This window comes from Zootoca vivipara, chromosome 10 (assembly GCF_963506605.1).
Source record: "Zootoca vivipara chromosome 10, rZooViv1.1, whole genome shotgun sequence".
Taxonomy (NCBI): domain Eukaryota; kingdom Metazoa; phylum Chordata; class Lepidosauria; order Squamata; family Lacertidae; genus Zootoca; species Zootoca vivipara.
In genome coordinates this window covers 62,206,173-62,220,212 of record NC_083285.1, presented here as the reverse complement: position 1 = coordinate 62,220,212, position 14,040 = coordinate 62,206,173, and the positions used below count along the sequence as shown (strand labels likewise).

Genomic DNA, 14,040 nt, shown 5'->3' with positions numbered 1-14,040 from the left:
TTGAAGATGTTACCATTTTGGCAGACACAGATGGAGAAAAGTGATTTTCTAAGTATCCTGCTCTCATGCCTCCAACTATATTAAGCCCACAGCAGCATCTGCTAGATCTTCATGCTGAACTAATGCCAAGTCCCACTGTGGATGGTTGCATCTTGTCTGATGCCAAGTTCTTTGCACAATCTGCTTCCTAGCATCACACCTAAAAACATCCAGGACATTTTTTCCCCCAGGTTCTTATGATTTTGCATCATCGCTGTGCCTGTAAAGATCCCCCACCACCACCACACACACACACACCAATTATTTCTCAACTATTTAAAATGCAGCGTGAGGTCTTCGTCCTCTAGCCAGTTGTTGTTTCTGCAGGTCATTATTAAGTTTACCACTTCTTAAGTAGCTTAAGAAACCTGGCCGAAATATCACTGAAAGTCTTTGGCTCCCCCCAGTGCCCAAGTCATTTTTACATATGTGACCAGAGCGTTCCTGAATTCTATTTCCCAGTGGAGTCTCCCATCAAGAATTGTCTTTGGCAAAAGCTGTCGCTGTAGATAGTGCCATACTGATCTATTGGCCTGCTGACAGGGCAGGCTCTGACTTAGTCCGCAACGAATTCATTTTATCTTTACGAGTGGGAAAATGTAGAAATGGGAACCTTGCCATAACTGAATCATGAAGCTTACTGGGTGTTTTAAAAGGGCTGTGTTATGTTATTTGATGCACACTTTGACAGGCAACTGTGAACCACCCAAATTTGGTTGTTTCAGTGTCATTAGCGGGAAGAAGGGGCCACAGCTAGAGAGGCAGGACTAAAGTAGAATCATTGTTATCTCTAGCACAATGGATCTCAGCTAGCAGGATTGAGAAATATTGCTGCCTCAGAACTCAGAAATCTCCCACCAGGCAGCATACAGAGAGCTAGGCTAGATGGACCAATGGCTCAGCATAGGGTTGAACCTTATGGGGGAGCAAGTGAGAATTGGTTTGTCACAGGTGAATTACAGGGAGGAGAACTGTTCATTTATACCCTATTTTGGGTTTAAAAAAATAATTTATTGGTGGGTTAGCAACAACAAGTGCAAACATAACAAATACAAAGGAAACCATAAAAAGCATCATAGCCTGGAAAAACAAATGTGCAAAGCTAAAAGGTAAAGGTACCCCTGACCATTAGGTCCAGTCGTGGACGACTCTGGGGTTACGGCACTCATCTCGCTCTATAGGACGAGGGAGCCGGTGTTTGTCCGCAGGCAGTTTTTCCAGGTCATGTGGCCAGCATGACTAAGCTGCTTCTGGCAAACCAGAGCAGTGCACAGAAACGCCATTTACTTTCCCGCCGGAGCGGTACCTATTTATCTACTTGCACTTTGATGTGCTTTCAAACCGCTAGGTTGGCAGGAGCTGGAACCGAGCAACGGGAGCTCACCCCGTCGCGGGGATTCGAACCGCTGCCCTTCTGATCACCAAGCCCTAGGCTCTGTGGTTTAGACCACAGCACCACCCGCAAAGATACTGCACAGCAAATGGCCAGCTCATTTAAAACTATACAGAACTGTTATCCTCAATAATGATGGAACTCACAGGTGGAGAAGGCTTTTCTTTTTCTATCTCTTTTATTATTGGTAAAGGGAATGTTGGTATCGCCCTATTTTGTCCATCCAAGAGCAGGATAGGGTGGAGGCTCCCAGCTTTGTTCATTTAAAACAAAAAATGTGATTTGAATTTTGTAATCAAGCTCACCGCTACAGTTCTTTTATGTTCTTTCTGCAGGAATGAATGCTTTACAGCTACAGAATTTGGCAACTCTAGCAGCCGCAGCTGCCGCCGCCCAAACCTCAGCTACCACCACCAATGCAAATCCTCTCTCCACAACAACTGGTGCCCTTGGCGCACTCACGAGTCCAGGTATGGCCAAATGTGTTCCCTCTGGGTTTTTTCTAGCTCCCATTTCTTCAGAAACTCTGAGACAGGTGTCAAAATGAGTCGCCACCACATATTGAATGCGGATTGGTGAATGTGCCACAGGCTTGATCAGGTGTTTATTTTAAAATAATAATAATAAAAGGTTTTCTCAGGCTTACATGCCACCATAAATATAATGTCAGATAGCATTTTCTCAAGCATCAGTCCACTTGTGAATTGTTATTCTTGTGCTGTGTACACATGACTTTATTCTGCCAGTCAAGTAGTAACTAAAATGCAACTTGGCCAATACTTGAAAGCAGGATTCAGAATGCAAGCAAATGTCCAATGTAAACAAGCAGAACTTTGCTTGTTTATTCAGATCCACAATTCCCAGTCTCTTAAGGAACCACATGTCTTTCTTTTGCTAGAACTGCTTTTGCAACACTCTCCTTTTACTTGTTTTGATGTGTCTTCTTTCCCCCTTCTGCTTTCTTGTTTTCCTTTACTTCCTTCTTGATACATCTCCCTGAAAAGATTTCTTTGGAGGGGAAGCAGGGTTGTGGTTGCTAAAGTTGGACCAAATGCTTAGAAGAAATTTGGCATAAATCTGTGCTAGGGCTGTTTGCGATGGCTAATATTTATCGAGGGATTTCACAGAGTAGAGTTTGGTTCTGTGGTGTCTAGTGCTTAAATAGACCAGTAGGTCACTGCAGACCAATGCTCCTAGGGCAGCTGTTAACCCTGCTGTCAAGTTTTAAAGGACTCGGTTCTAGATTATAAGGACATCACACAATATATAACGAATATCTTTCACACTTAGCAAATATTGACTTCTAAAAATATTAGGAATTGGGAGAAGCCTACCTAGTTTTCACTTCTCAAGCCCATAAATTAATTGAAACGCAGCCGTTTTTCAAAATTCACTCTTTTTGCAGTGTAGGCCTCCAAGAGAAAACTGTACAATTTGCATATATTGGTGAGACTAGCATTCAAAGTGCATTGTCTTTAAGGAACATCACTTGCAAGAATGTGTATATCAGGTGAAAGTGGAAAAAGTGTGTGTGTGTTAGGATAAATTGTGAACTGAAATGCTGGCAAGCTTGTGAGTACTTGTTTATATATATAAAAAATGCAAACTGCAGCAGAAATGTGAATTGAACTGGACGTTAGAAAAATTGAATATTGAGGAAAACCAAAATTGAGCAATTAATCCATCCCCAAGAGATATTAATTCTGTATTATTTATTTGTTTATTGGGTGATTGGGGGGGGGGTATAATGTGGATATTTGTTTTACAGGTACTATGTGTTAATGTTTGACCACCACCAGAATATTTGCAGCCATTGTATGTGCATGAAGTATTGCATTTGCATGGTTCACATACCTACAGCTACCTTAGTTCCTATGGTGGCAACAACCCTTTTCAGACCACAGCAGTCATGAGAGTTGGGTTAACCATGGAGATGTTGCCTGCATAGAGGTGCAGGTACATAAAAATGGCCACTCCACACAGTCTCAGCTGAGCTCTTGGGGCCACTGAACACATGAAGTATATTTTTTCTTGGAGCAAGAAGTGCATTTGCAATGATTTACAGCTGGTGCCTCTTCCTGTCCTAGCTTATTGCTATGGTGCACAGTTCCAACTCAGTTGTGAAATTTTATGATTTGTAGCAGCTGCACACGACGCTCCTTCCCCCCCCCCCCGTCATGTTTATATCTGCTGCCACTGCTGCTGTAGTTCTTTCACATTGACAAGACAAAAGGATTCTGACTCAGGTTGGTGGTTTTTGGTTTTTTTGGTAGGAAATCCATTCTAGCCACTTCCCTCCAACTCAGCTGACAACCTTCTTCCTTATCTCTCGCCTCCAGAGCTGGACAAATGCTTTGGTGGCCAGCAGGGCTTGGAATCTGCAGTTTTCAAATGCCTGATTCCAAAACTCTCCTTACCTTGCCTTGTCACCTAGATCTGTAGCCGCTTCCTGGCTGGCATCTCATAATTTTAATTGGTGTCTGGTGAAGTTGAAAATATAAAAAAGGGGTTATTTTGGACCCCGTTTGGTACTGCACATTTATTATGTACTGCTGAGAGGAGGATGAGAGGGAAACGAAAGATGATGGTACTCAGGGAATGAAACCAGTTGGCGATGTTTCAGGTAAAGCAAAGCAGGAACGCCCAAGGAATTTTAGGGGAGAGAGAAGGGAAAGCAAACCAATATGACAAAGAATTTTGTCATATTGATTCCTACTAGAGATCTTGCAACAGCTAGATAGAGTCAGTGTGCTGGAGTGCGGAAACCTGGTTTCAAGTATCAGCCATTTGCTGGGTGACTTTGGGATATCCAGCATACCTTGCAGGGTTGTTGTAAAACAGTATGGCAGTGACTTCATCATGATGTTAGTGGGAGGGGAAATCTCATTGGAAAGGAAAAGCAGGCAAGCTGGACTTAATAAAACAAACTGCAGAGACAGGGCAGAGTGGGAAGTCAAGGGTAGTGCAGCCAAGCAAGGTCACCACATCATGTGGACGTAAGTTTCACAGTTTAACTGTTCTCAATGCCCCAGTTTAATTGGTCCTCAATGCCCCAGCATTCAGCTTTACTGGATGACACAGGGGAGAGGCAGGGAAACACCTACAGAGGAGGAGGAGGAGGAGGAATTTATACTGGCTGGATTTCCCCAGCCACTCTGGGTGGCTTCCAACAAAATATTAAAAATACATTAAAACATCAGAAGCAGTAATAATATAGCAAGTTTTTTTGTTGAGGGGCAGTCCATCCATCTCTTTGCCCCTGGTTCCAGAAGTCTGTCAGTGTATGAGTGACACCTGTCCTATCTGCTTGTTGAAGATGTGCAAAAAAATGGGCATGCTTTTTATTTTGAAAAGCGGGCAAACAGTGTTAACCTTTTGCACCATCTCAAAGCCACAGGCCCCAAACAACAGACGTGTTTATTTTCATCAAGTCTCACTTATAGTAACAACCTCTGATACATTCAGAGCAACTCCCAAATCCTTATGCCATTATGAAATTCAGACACTACTGTTCTGGCTAATTTAGCATTCTTTCCCTTAATGTGAAAATTGTATACAAGAGAAGCACCAGCTCCATTGACTTTAATGAAGCTGCCATGCACTAAGCATTATAAAACTTGGAAATGCTTTGGAAATGTGTTTAATGGCTGGAGAATGGTCTTAGAGAGTCATTGCAAATTTATATAGAAGCCTTGAGGTTGTTAGCGGTCGTCCATCAGCTATAAAATTAGAGACTGTAAGAGCTCCAGCACTGAAAATAGTGCACTGTGATAGGGTATTTCTGAACATAGGGGTAACTGTGCTGGATTCAACCACTGGTCTATGTAGCCCACGAATCTTTTTCCTAGAGTGGCTAGCCAGAAATTTCTAAGGAAGCTCAGGATCAGGGCATGTTGTTGTGTGGCATTCTCCCCATTTAGGATCCCAGCCATGCCATTCCATTTGCCCACTCCCAACAGCCCATCAAGGGACGCGGGTGGCGCTGTGGGTTAAACCACAGAGCCTAGGTCAGCAGTTCAAATCCCCGCGACGGGGTGAGCTCCCGTTACTCGGTCCCTTCTCCTGCCAACCTAGCAGTTCGAAAGCACGTCAAAGTGCAAGTGAACAAATAGGTACCGCTCCAGCGGGAAGGTAAACGGTGTTTCCATGCGCGGCTCTGGTTCGCCAGAAGCAGCTTTGTCATGCTGGCCACATGACCCGGAAGCTGGCTCCCTTGGCCAATAAAGCGAAATGAGCGCCGCAACCCCAGAGTTGTCTGCAACTGGACCTAACAGTCAAGGGTCCCTTTAACAGTCTGTATCAACATTTCATGCCCCCTGAACATGCTCATTCCTCAGGCTGTTTCTGTGCTTCCCCTCCCCTTAGCTTCCCCTCCTTATTGTCCTGCGTTATTTATTTTTTTACATCTGTAAATCTTGGAGTTCCCTCAACCCATTAATACATCCCTCTTGTGCACGGACCTCTGGCCACTTACCTCTGTCCATTGTTTATCTAGGATCTATTTCATCTCTCGTTTCACAAGAGGAGGAAGGGGGGGAAATAATTACTATTTATTGCGTTGATAGCCCACCTTTTTCTCCAAGGCTCGCAGGGTGACACACATGGTTCTCCCCCTCCTCAGTTAACCTCTACAAAATCCCTATAAGATAGGTTTAACTGAGAGGCAGTGACTAGCCCAAAGTCACCCATGAGCTTCATGGCTGAGTGGGGATTTGAACCCTAGTCTACCAGGTCGTGGTCCGACTCTCTGACCACTACACCACACCGGCTCCCAAATAAACAATATTCATGAAGTTGGCCAATGATCTCCCATCCAAACACTGGACTGACCTAGATCTGCTTAGCTTCAAGTAAGGCTATGAGCTCCTGTACCTTCAGACTATACTTTAGTCAATTAACTGTTAAAGGTAAAGGTAAAGGGACCCCTGACCATCAGGTCCAGTCGTGACCAACTCTGGGGTTGCGCACTCATCTCGCGTTATTGGCCGAGGGAGCCGGCATACAGCTTCCAGGTCATGTGGCCAGCATGACAAAGCCGCTTCTGGCAAACCAGAGCAGCACATGGAAACACCGTTTACCTTCCCGCTGTAGCGGTTCCTATTTATCTACTTGCATCTTGACGTGCTTTCGAACTGCTAGGTTGGCAGGAGCTGGGACCAAGCAACGGGAGCTCACCCCGTCACAGGGATTTGAACCGCTGACCTTCTGATCAGCAAGCCCTAGGTTCAGTGGTTTAACCCACAGCGCCACCTTGGTTCCTCAAATAACTGTTAATGAGGCCTAAAATGAGCAAAAATGGAATATTCGAATGTAACGCATAGCTCTAAGATGACAATGAATGCAGAAAGATGGACTTTTTTAAGAGTTGTTGCTGCCGAGATGGGGCAAAGATGTCTCTCCATCACATGCAATGAGAGAGTAGCTCAGGCCCCAGCAACAATTCTGGGGGTTATTGCTTTGGTTGGTTTTCTTTTAACTATTTAGTGTTTTTATCCTGTAAGTTTATCTTGTGAACCACCCTGATGAAGGGTGGTAAATAAATTTCAATAATAATAATAATAGCGTTCAGAGCCAACCATGCTGCAAGAAGTAAGATTCTTCACCTGCATGTCCCTGAATGCTCAGCCTGGCTCTGATCCGGAAAGTTGTCCTCCGATTTGTCTACAGAGATCTCAGAGAGGAGGCATAGGGACTCAATAGCAGCCCTTTATGAATCCTGCTATCAAAACAGAAACGTCAGTTTAATGGCATTGTTCCTCCTTGCAAACTCTACAACTAACCCAGAAACAACCCTTGTTAAGATGTTCTTTGATTTCAACTTTCTTATCTGGCTCTACATTTTCCACTCCATTAAATACTTTGTAAACCCGAATAAAAGCTTTTCCTGGTTCTTCTGCGCTCCGTGGAATATGCATTTAGTTCTCTAAAGCCTCGTGTACCCTTTCTAAAGCATCTCCATTAAAACCTGGACTATAATGGAACATTTATATTTGCCTTTCAGTGATGGTAAGGAAGGGGCCACGGGCCCCCCCATTTATTTATTTGTTTTTGCTTTGCTTTGCTTTCTGTCACAAGAGGATTGCGGGGGGGGGGGTTAGTATTGAACTATTTTAATTGAACAGCCGATTGCTTTGCACCTAGAGACAATTTCTCGTTTTATTACAACTAAAGTGGAAGCGTTTCTTGGCTGGCTAATTTAATGACATAAAATAGTGATGAATGAGGCTATAAGATCCGCATGTTCAGGTTTATAGGATTTGTAGGTTTAGGGAGCCTTGAGAAAGCAGAATGAGGTTTTGGCCTCGGGTCTCTTATTTGGGCTTCGGACTGAGCATCCAGCTTTGCTTCTGATCTCCAGGATTTCAGGCAAGGATCTGACCCAGAATCTGACCTTGGAGATTCCAAGGACTAACCCCTAAATTTTTAAAGTAACACTGGAGCTCACTCACCCACTCTGGTAGGAATGCAAGGAGGCTCTGGTTTCTGATCCTTCCCATATTTGTCGCACGCAGCACTGCTTCTGTTCCACTGCAGTGTGGCTCCCAACCAAAAAAAAAAAAAAGTTTCATTTGTCTTGCCATGGCAGAATTTTATATAAGGTACTGTGCTATCATTATGTCACTCCACACTGTTCCATTTCAAAGCAAAGGCCATTCGTTTCAATGCAAAGGAAATGCAGTGCAAAATGCAGGGAGGGTTACCTTCCCTATTGTGAAAAAATTCCTTCAGTAGCACCTTAAAGACCAACTAAGTTTATATTTTGGTATGAGCTTTCGTGTGCATGCACACTTCTTCAGATACACACCCTATTGTGTTATTTGCAGATTGAAAGCAACAACAATACAGGCGATATTTGCTGGAATGATTTCCGTTTCACACATAGCACAAAACATAGAATCATAGAATCGTAGAGTTGGAAGAGACCACAAGGGCCATCCAGTCCAACCCCCTGCCGAGCAGGAAACACCATCAAAGCATTATTGACATATGCCTGTCAAGCCTCTGCTTAAAGACCTCCAAAGAAGGAGACTCCACCACACTCCTTGGGAGCAAATTCCACTGCCGAACAGCTCTTACTGTCAGGAAGTTCTTCCTAATGTTTAGGTGGAATCTTCTTTCTTGTAGCTTGAATCCATTGCTCCGTGTCTGCTTCTCTGGAGCAGCAGAAAACAACCTTTCTCCCTCCTCTATATGACATCCTTTTATATATTAAGTGAACTTCAGCCATAATAAGTGAACTTCAGCCATTTCTGCTGCTGTTTCCGTCTGAATTGTCCAACACGTACACACACAGAGAGAGACCCCCTAATCTAGCAGCGCTCTTCAGTGGAAGGGTCATCCTCGGGAGGTGGTAGGCTCTCCTTCCTTGGAGGTTTTAAAGCAGAGGTTGGATGGCCATCTGTCATGGGCGCTTTAGCTGAGATTCCTGCATTGCAGGGGGTCCCTTCCAACTCTATGATTCTATGAAGCACCAGGCTTCCCACTGCAGCCTTTGAGCCCTGCATTTCCTGCAGGTGATTAAAGATATCTCGGTGTTGGGCTTGTATATCCACAGACCTTTACCTCCCTTTTAAGTACCTCATCAACATGGCAACCATTCTTCAAGACTTTCTACAAGATTGATAAAAGCAGTCGTCGCCTATTTTGCTACAATTAATTCACTTGATCTCCCAGATAAATGAAGATGATTGTCTCTGGCATTCTTGACCAGTCCGCCTGTTCAAAAATCTATTTGCACAGAATCTCTCCTCTTCTCCCTCGGGATGCAGCTAAATGATTTATGGGTTATTCATTATGTTATCCATCGCACAAAAGGTTACCTTTGTTAGGTAAAAGCATTCAAGTTTAGAACACAATTGTTTGAAATGCAGCCCATTTTTATAGAAAGTTTAGGACGCTTCAGCAGAGAAGCATCACAAAACGTCTGTGCCCAACACTCTTTAAAAGCTTTTTCTTTATTTGTTCCCTTCAGCACAATGTGTGTCTCTCCAATAGGCAGTTCAAGCCTGCCACGGTGACATTTTGTTATAGGCCAGTATACCCACTGTGCTATCTATGATTCGCTTCCAAAAATTATCTAAAAATAACTGTACCTGTATGAGTGTTTTCCAAATGAATCAATGTAGATGGCTCATCTTGGAAGATGGCTGTTTTCAGAATCCTGCATCTTATTCCTCTAAAAATCCACAAAATATTTCCCCATGTAAGTAACACGTTGACATTTGTTTTATTGCACTCGGTGATATAAATATATCCGGGAAATGCAAGTAGAGTCACCTAATTCAAGCTGGTTCTGAAAAGGCGTGAAAAGTAAAATTAGGTCTTCGGGATTTTTTCATCCTGCTCAATTTATGAGTGCTGTGTGATGCAGAAGATCCACAACCAGCACTTCTTCCAGCATTTCTGAAGCTCAAAGTGGCATTTCCCCTTTTCCCTCATTCTACAGTATTTTAAATTGTAAATCCCATTTAATTTTCACTTTCAATTCCCCCCTTTCCAGTGTATCTGATACCCTGTGGAATGGGTGCAGAACTTTTGTTCCTTGGGCAAGCGCAGCCCTCTAGGTCTTTCTAGGTATACCGGCCCTGTTGCGCACCCTCCCCAAGTGCATTTGTGTGGCTGAAATGAAGTATAATAAGGGATTTCTTGTCCCTGGGTGGAGATCTGTGTGTCTGTAGAAACCTCTGGCCTTTGTGTGGCTGGGAGGCAGCATCCTGTACAAAGTCACATCTCTTGTTTTTATTATTATTATTTTATTTTACGGGAATTTTTACATACATTGTATTATCTCCTTCCAATTTGTTAGATTTCCCGTACAATTTTCCCTTCCCACCCCCACCCCAGCCCATATCCATTGAAAAGGTTCAAACGATGGTCCTCAGCCATGGGTACAACATCTTTAATTTCCACTGAATGTCTTTTGTTCCAGTACAGTGGTACCTCACAAGACAAATGCCCTGCAAGATGAATTTTTCGCAAGACGAATGCGTTTTGCGATCTGATGGTGATCTGATGGTGACTCGCAAGATGAATTCGTTTTGCGAAAAATTTGTCTTGCGAATCACGGTTTCCCATAGGAATGCATTGAAATTTAATTAATGCGTTCCTATGGGCAAAAAAAGAAATTTCAATGCATTCCTATGGGAAACCATGATTCGCAAGATGAATTTTTCGCAAAACGAATAGACTCGCGGAACAAATTAAATTCGTCTTGCGAGGCTAGTTGTTATCCATTGAAGAAATGGGTTCCATCTGGTCCTTATCATAGTGGATTTGACCCTCCATGCTGTTTCCTGTACCGTGACTGCAGCAATGTCCAACTGGATAAAGTCAAACAAATAACTAGACCAGACCTCTGCTGTCCATTTTTCTCTGTCTTTCCAACCTAAAGCTATTGTTGCCTTTCCCGCTAGTATCATAGCTTTGACAGGTGAGCTGGTCACCTTTCTCTATAGCCGTGTTTCCAAGTCTATACAGTGGTGCCTCCACTTACGAATTTAATACGTTCCGAAGGCACCTTCGTAGGTTGAAAAATTCGTAAGTTGAAAAGCGCCATTGGAAACGCAATTTCCCATAGAAATGCATTGGAAACTGAAAAATTCGTAAGTCGAAGCAACCCCATCTAAAAATTCATAAGTCGGAAAAACCCTATCTAAAACCGCCGCAGTTTCCGTTCGGATGTAGAGAAATTCGTAAGCGTGCAGCCATTTGCCCCATTCGTAAGTCGAAAAATTCAGTTGTCAAGTCGTTCGTAAGTCGAGGTTCCACTGTAGATAGTTTCACTTTAAAAACTTCATTAATAACCTTAAGGATTTTATTCCAGAATCCCCTTACCTCTGGGCATTCCCAGTACATATGGGAGAACCATCCCTTGGCTTGTTCAACAGTGCCAGCAGTTAGGCTTCAATCCTGATACCATTTTAGCTAGCTGGGCCGGCGCTCTGTACCATTTTAGGGGGGAAATTTAATTCCAGCTCCCTAAATTTGCTTACTTTAATCTCATCTATTCCTTTCATTATCCTTTCGACTTTTAATAGTCACATCTTTTGCTGTGCCTTCTGGTGCCTTTGGCCCCTGGAAGGTTGCATCTCTCGGGCTGGAAAAAGGTCCCTTTTCCTCTGCTGCAGGGCAAAACACATTCACATGCAGCTACTTCAAACTATGCAACACTTACCACACACCTCCCTTGTCATGTCTAGTTTGGCCCTAGCCCTTATTTTTAAGCTGACTAGGCAGTGAAAATGCCTGTCATTGTGATGGCCACAGTATGTGTAGAAGTGCGGCCTGGGTGTTCCAAGCACCTTTGAATGGCAGCCTTGACCTCGATTTTACATAGGAGACAGCGGGGCAGGGACACTGGTTCCCAGTGTTGCCATCTATTGAGATTTGAGCCTGTTCGTATCTGCACTGCCCCGCCCTGCGTTCTATCTGCCGGTCACACTGATATATCTTTAAACAACAGGTGTGTTTTGTCCTTTAAATCTCTGCAGGAGAGGCTAGGGTGGATCAGATGAACGCAACACACAGTAGAATAGAACCTTCCCACCATTTGCAACAGTGTGTGTGTTAGAGGGAAGAGGTTGGGCTAGGGTTGCCCTACATAGCTGGTATTCAGCCATCTTAAATGGCAGTCCGGATGGAAATTGCTGAAATTCGGACATGCCAGAAGTGTAGATTTTTTTGCAAATTTCGTTAAAAATAGCTCAAAATCTCATTCATATATATATATATATATATATATATATATATATATGGGGGGGACTCAACAACTTTGGCACAAACTGCTCGACAACTTCTGTCCAGATTTTCACGTTTCTAAATATGGCAACGCTAGGTTGGGCTATGATCTCTGGCGTGAGAGATCACTATTTGCCAGTGAAATGTTGGAAAGTACTGCAGTCTCTCTATGCTACAGTGGGGCCCGTGGCGCTCGGCGGATCTGGAAGCGCTAAGCTGATTCATACTCTGAGCCCATCCCACACGCATCTTAAGATCCATATCTGCACTCACACAGACGCACGGGACCCAAAGGAAGACTATTAACACCTTCTGCACGTACGAACCAGCACACAGCTATATTGCTGGCTTGTTCAGGTTTTTTACTGCCATGGCGTCATCAAGAGCCGCTGTCAGCTATGCCGCGCACAGGGTAGACAAGCTACCTTGTACACCACAGCGATTTATGAGAGGCACTGGCCAGGAGCAGGCTGTGAGTTCTAAGCCATCAGAATTAATTTGAAGCTTAATAAAACTCCACACCTGAAGGAGCTTTAATATTAAGTGGCTCATTGCAACCACAAGCACCAGGTCTCGCAGTTCACTCAAAGCGCCGGCACGTTTTTTTGTGGGCCTAGATGCTTTGTGGCATATTAAGGGACGTCTAATCCATCAAAGGCTAATTAACTGAGTTCTTGGAAAGGTGCTGTAATGTAATAGGGGCATTAGTTATTTGCAGCCTGCCAGCTCGCAACCGGAGGGAGTCTACCCGATAAGGTTAGCAACACTTTTCTTACTTTATGTAGTCTGTCCCGAGACAAATGTAAGTGAAGGAAGCACTTTTTCATTTAATGTGCAAGCTGACACAGGGAACCAATTTACATCAGAATGCAGCTTGATCTTTAAAAATAAAATAAAAAATAGACCATCAGAGAAGTTCGTTAGATCAGCCACTGTTACTCATTACAAAGCTGATCTCCAGGTGAGGTAGAAGTGACCTGCCTGGTTACTGGCAATTTGGGGGAATGGGAGGCTTATCTTGGACATTTTCTTCTGTCCCTGTTTTTATTTCAGCATTTGGGAGTCCGCTGCAGTTGCCTTCCAGCCACAAAGGGCTCCTTTACCTGCCCGTATCCCCCAAACTGACAAATACCTGCCTGGAAGATGAAATGAGAGTGAGGACCTTTCTAGCAGACGGTCAGTTTTTTTAAAGCAGTTTTCACCCATTTGCTATGCAAAGTCCAGAGGCCTTCCCTCCATGTTGTGCTTCTGTCACAGGGATACATAACCATGAAAGTCCCATGCAGTGCGCACATGCTCCTTTTACACACTGCAACTGCTGTAAGTATATCCTTGGAGGGCGGGGAGAGCCATAGCTCTGTGGGAGAGCCCATGCCCCGACCACAGAAGTCCACAGGTTCAATTTCCCCCCCATCTCTAAGTTGGGATGGGAAAGACCTGGGGCATCCCCAGGGGTTGGGTAGGTTGGCCCCCTCCAAGGCCGCAAACCCGGGGGGGTGCAAAAATCAAGAAAGTCTTCACCTGCTGGCAGAAGGACAGCAAGGAGGGAGCCAGACTGGCTTCTCTAAAGAGGGAGTTCCAAAGCTGTCTGAGAGGAGCCACCACCAAGAAGGCCCTCTCCCTCACCCTCACCAAGTGTGCCTGTGAGGGTGGCAGGACCAAGGGGAGGGCATCTCCCGGCGATCTCAGAACCCAAGCAGAGAATACGCTGTTTCAGTTAGCTTGGACCCAAGCCCTGTAGGGCTTTGCAGGTGATAACAAGCACTTTGAATTGTGCCCGGAAACAGCCAGCTGTTGTAGCAAGGGAGTTGTATGCTCCCTATAACCAGCCCTGGTCAGCAATCAGGCTGCAGTTCTTTGAGCCAGGTAAA

The 14,040-nt window shown here is 44.3% G+C and overlaps 1 protein-coding gene and 1 long non-coding RNA gene across 12 annotated transcripts in view; one reads left to right on the top strand and one right to left on the bottom strand.

Moving 5' to 3' along the window:
• Positions 1 to 14,040, top strand: part of CELF2 (CUGBP Elav-like family member 2) — a 494,364-nt gene that overhangs the window by 454,761 nt on the left and 25,563 nt on the right. For 8 of the 11 annotated variants that reach the window (XM_060279206.1, XM_060279205.1, XM_060279204.1 and 5 more), the window contains one exon: positions 1,768 to 1,902. In XM_060279206.1, the coding sequence (XP_060135189.1) occupies positions 1,768 to 1,902 (135 nt within the window). Of the gene's footprint in view, positions 1 to 1,767; positions 1,903 to 13,222; positions 13,346 to 14,040 lie in introns of all 11 variants that reach the window. The other 3 variants (XM_060279201.1, XM_060279200.1, XM_060279199.1) reach the window with 1 other exon arrangement.
• LOC132592700 (uncharacterized) lies at positions 3,772 to 7,970 on the bottom strand. The gene is made up of 3 exons (XR_009558228.1): positions 7,882 to 7,970; positions 7,036 to 7,151; positions 3,772 to 3,912 (listed from the first exon to the last, which is right to left on the bottom strand). It is a non-coding gene; the product is annotated as an uncharacterized LOC132592700 (long non-coding RNA).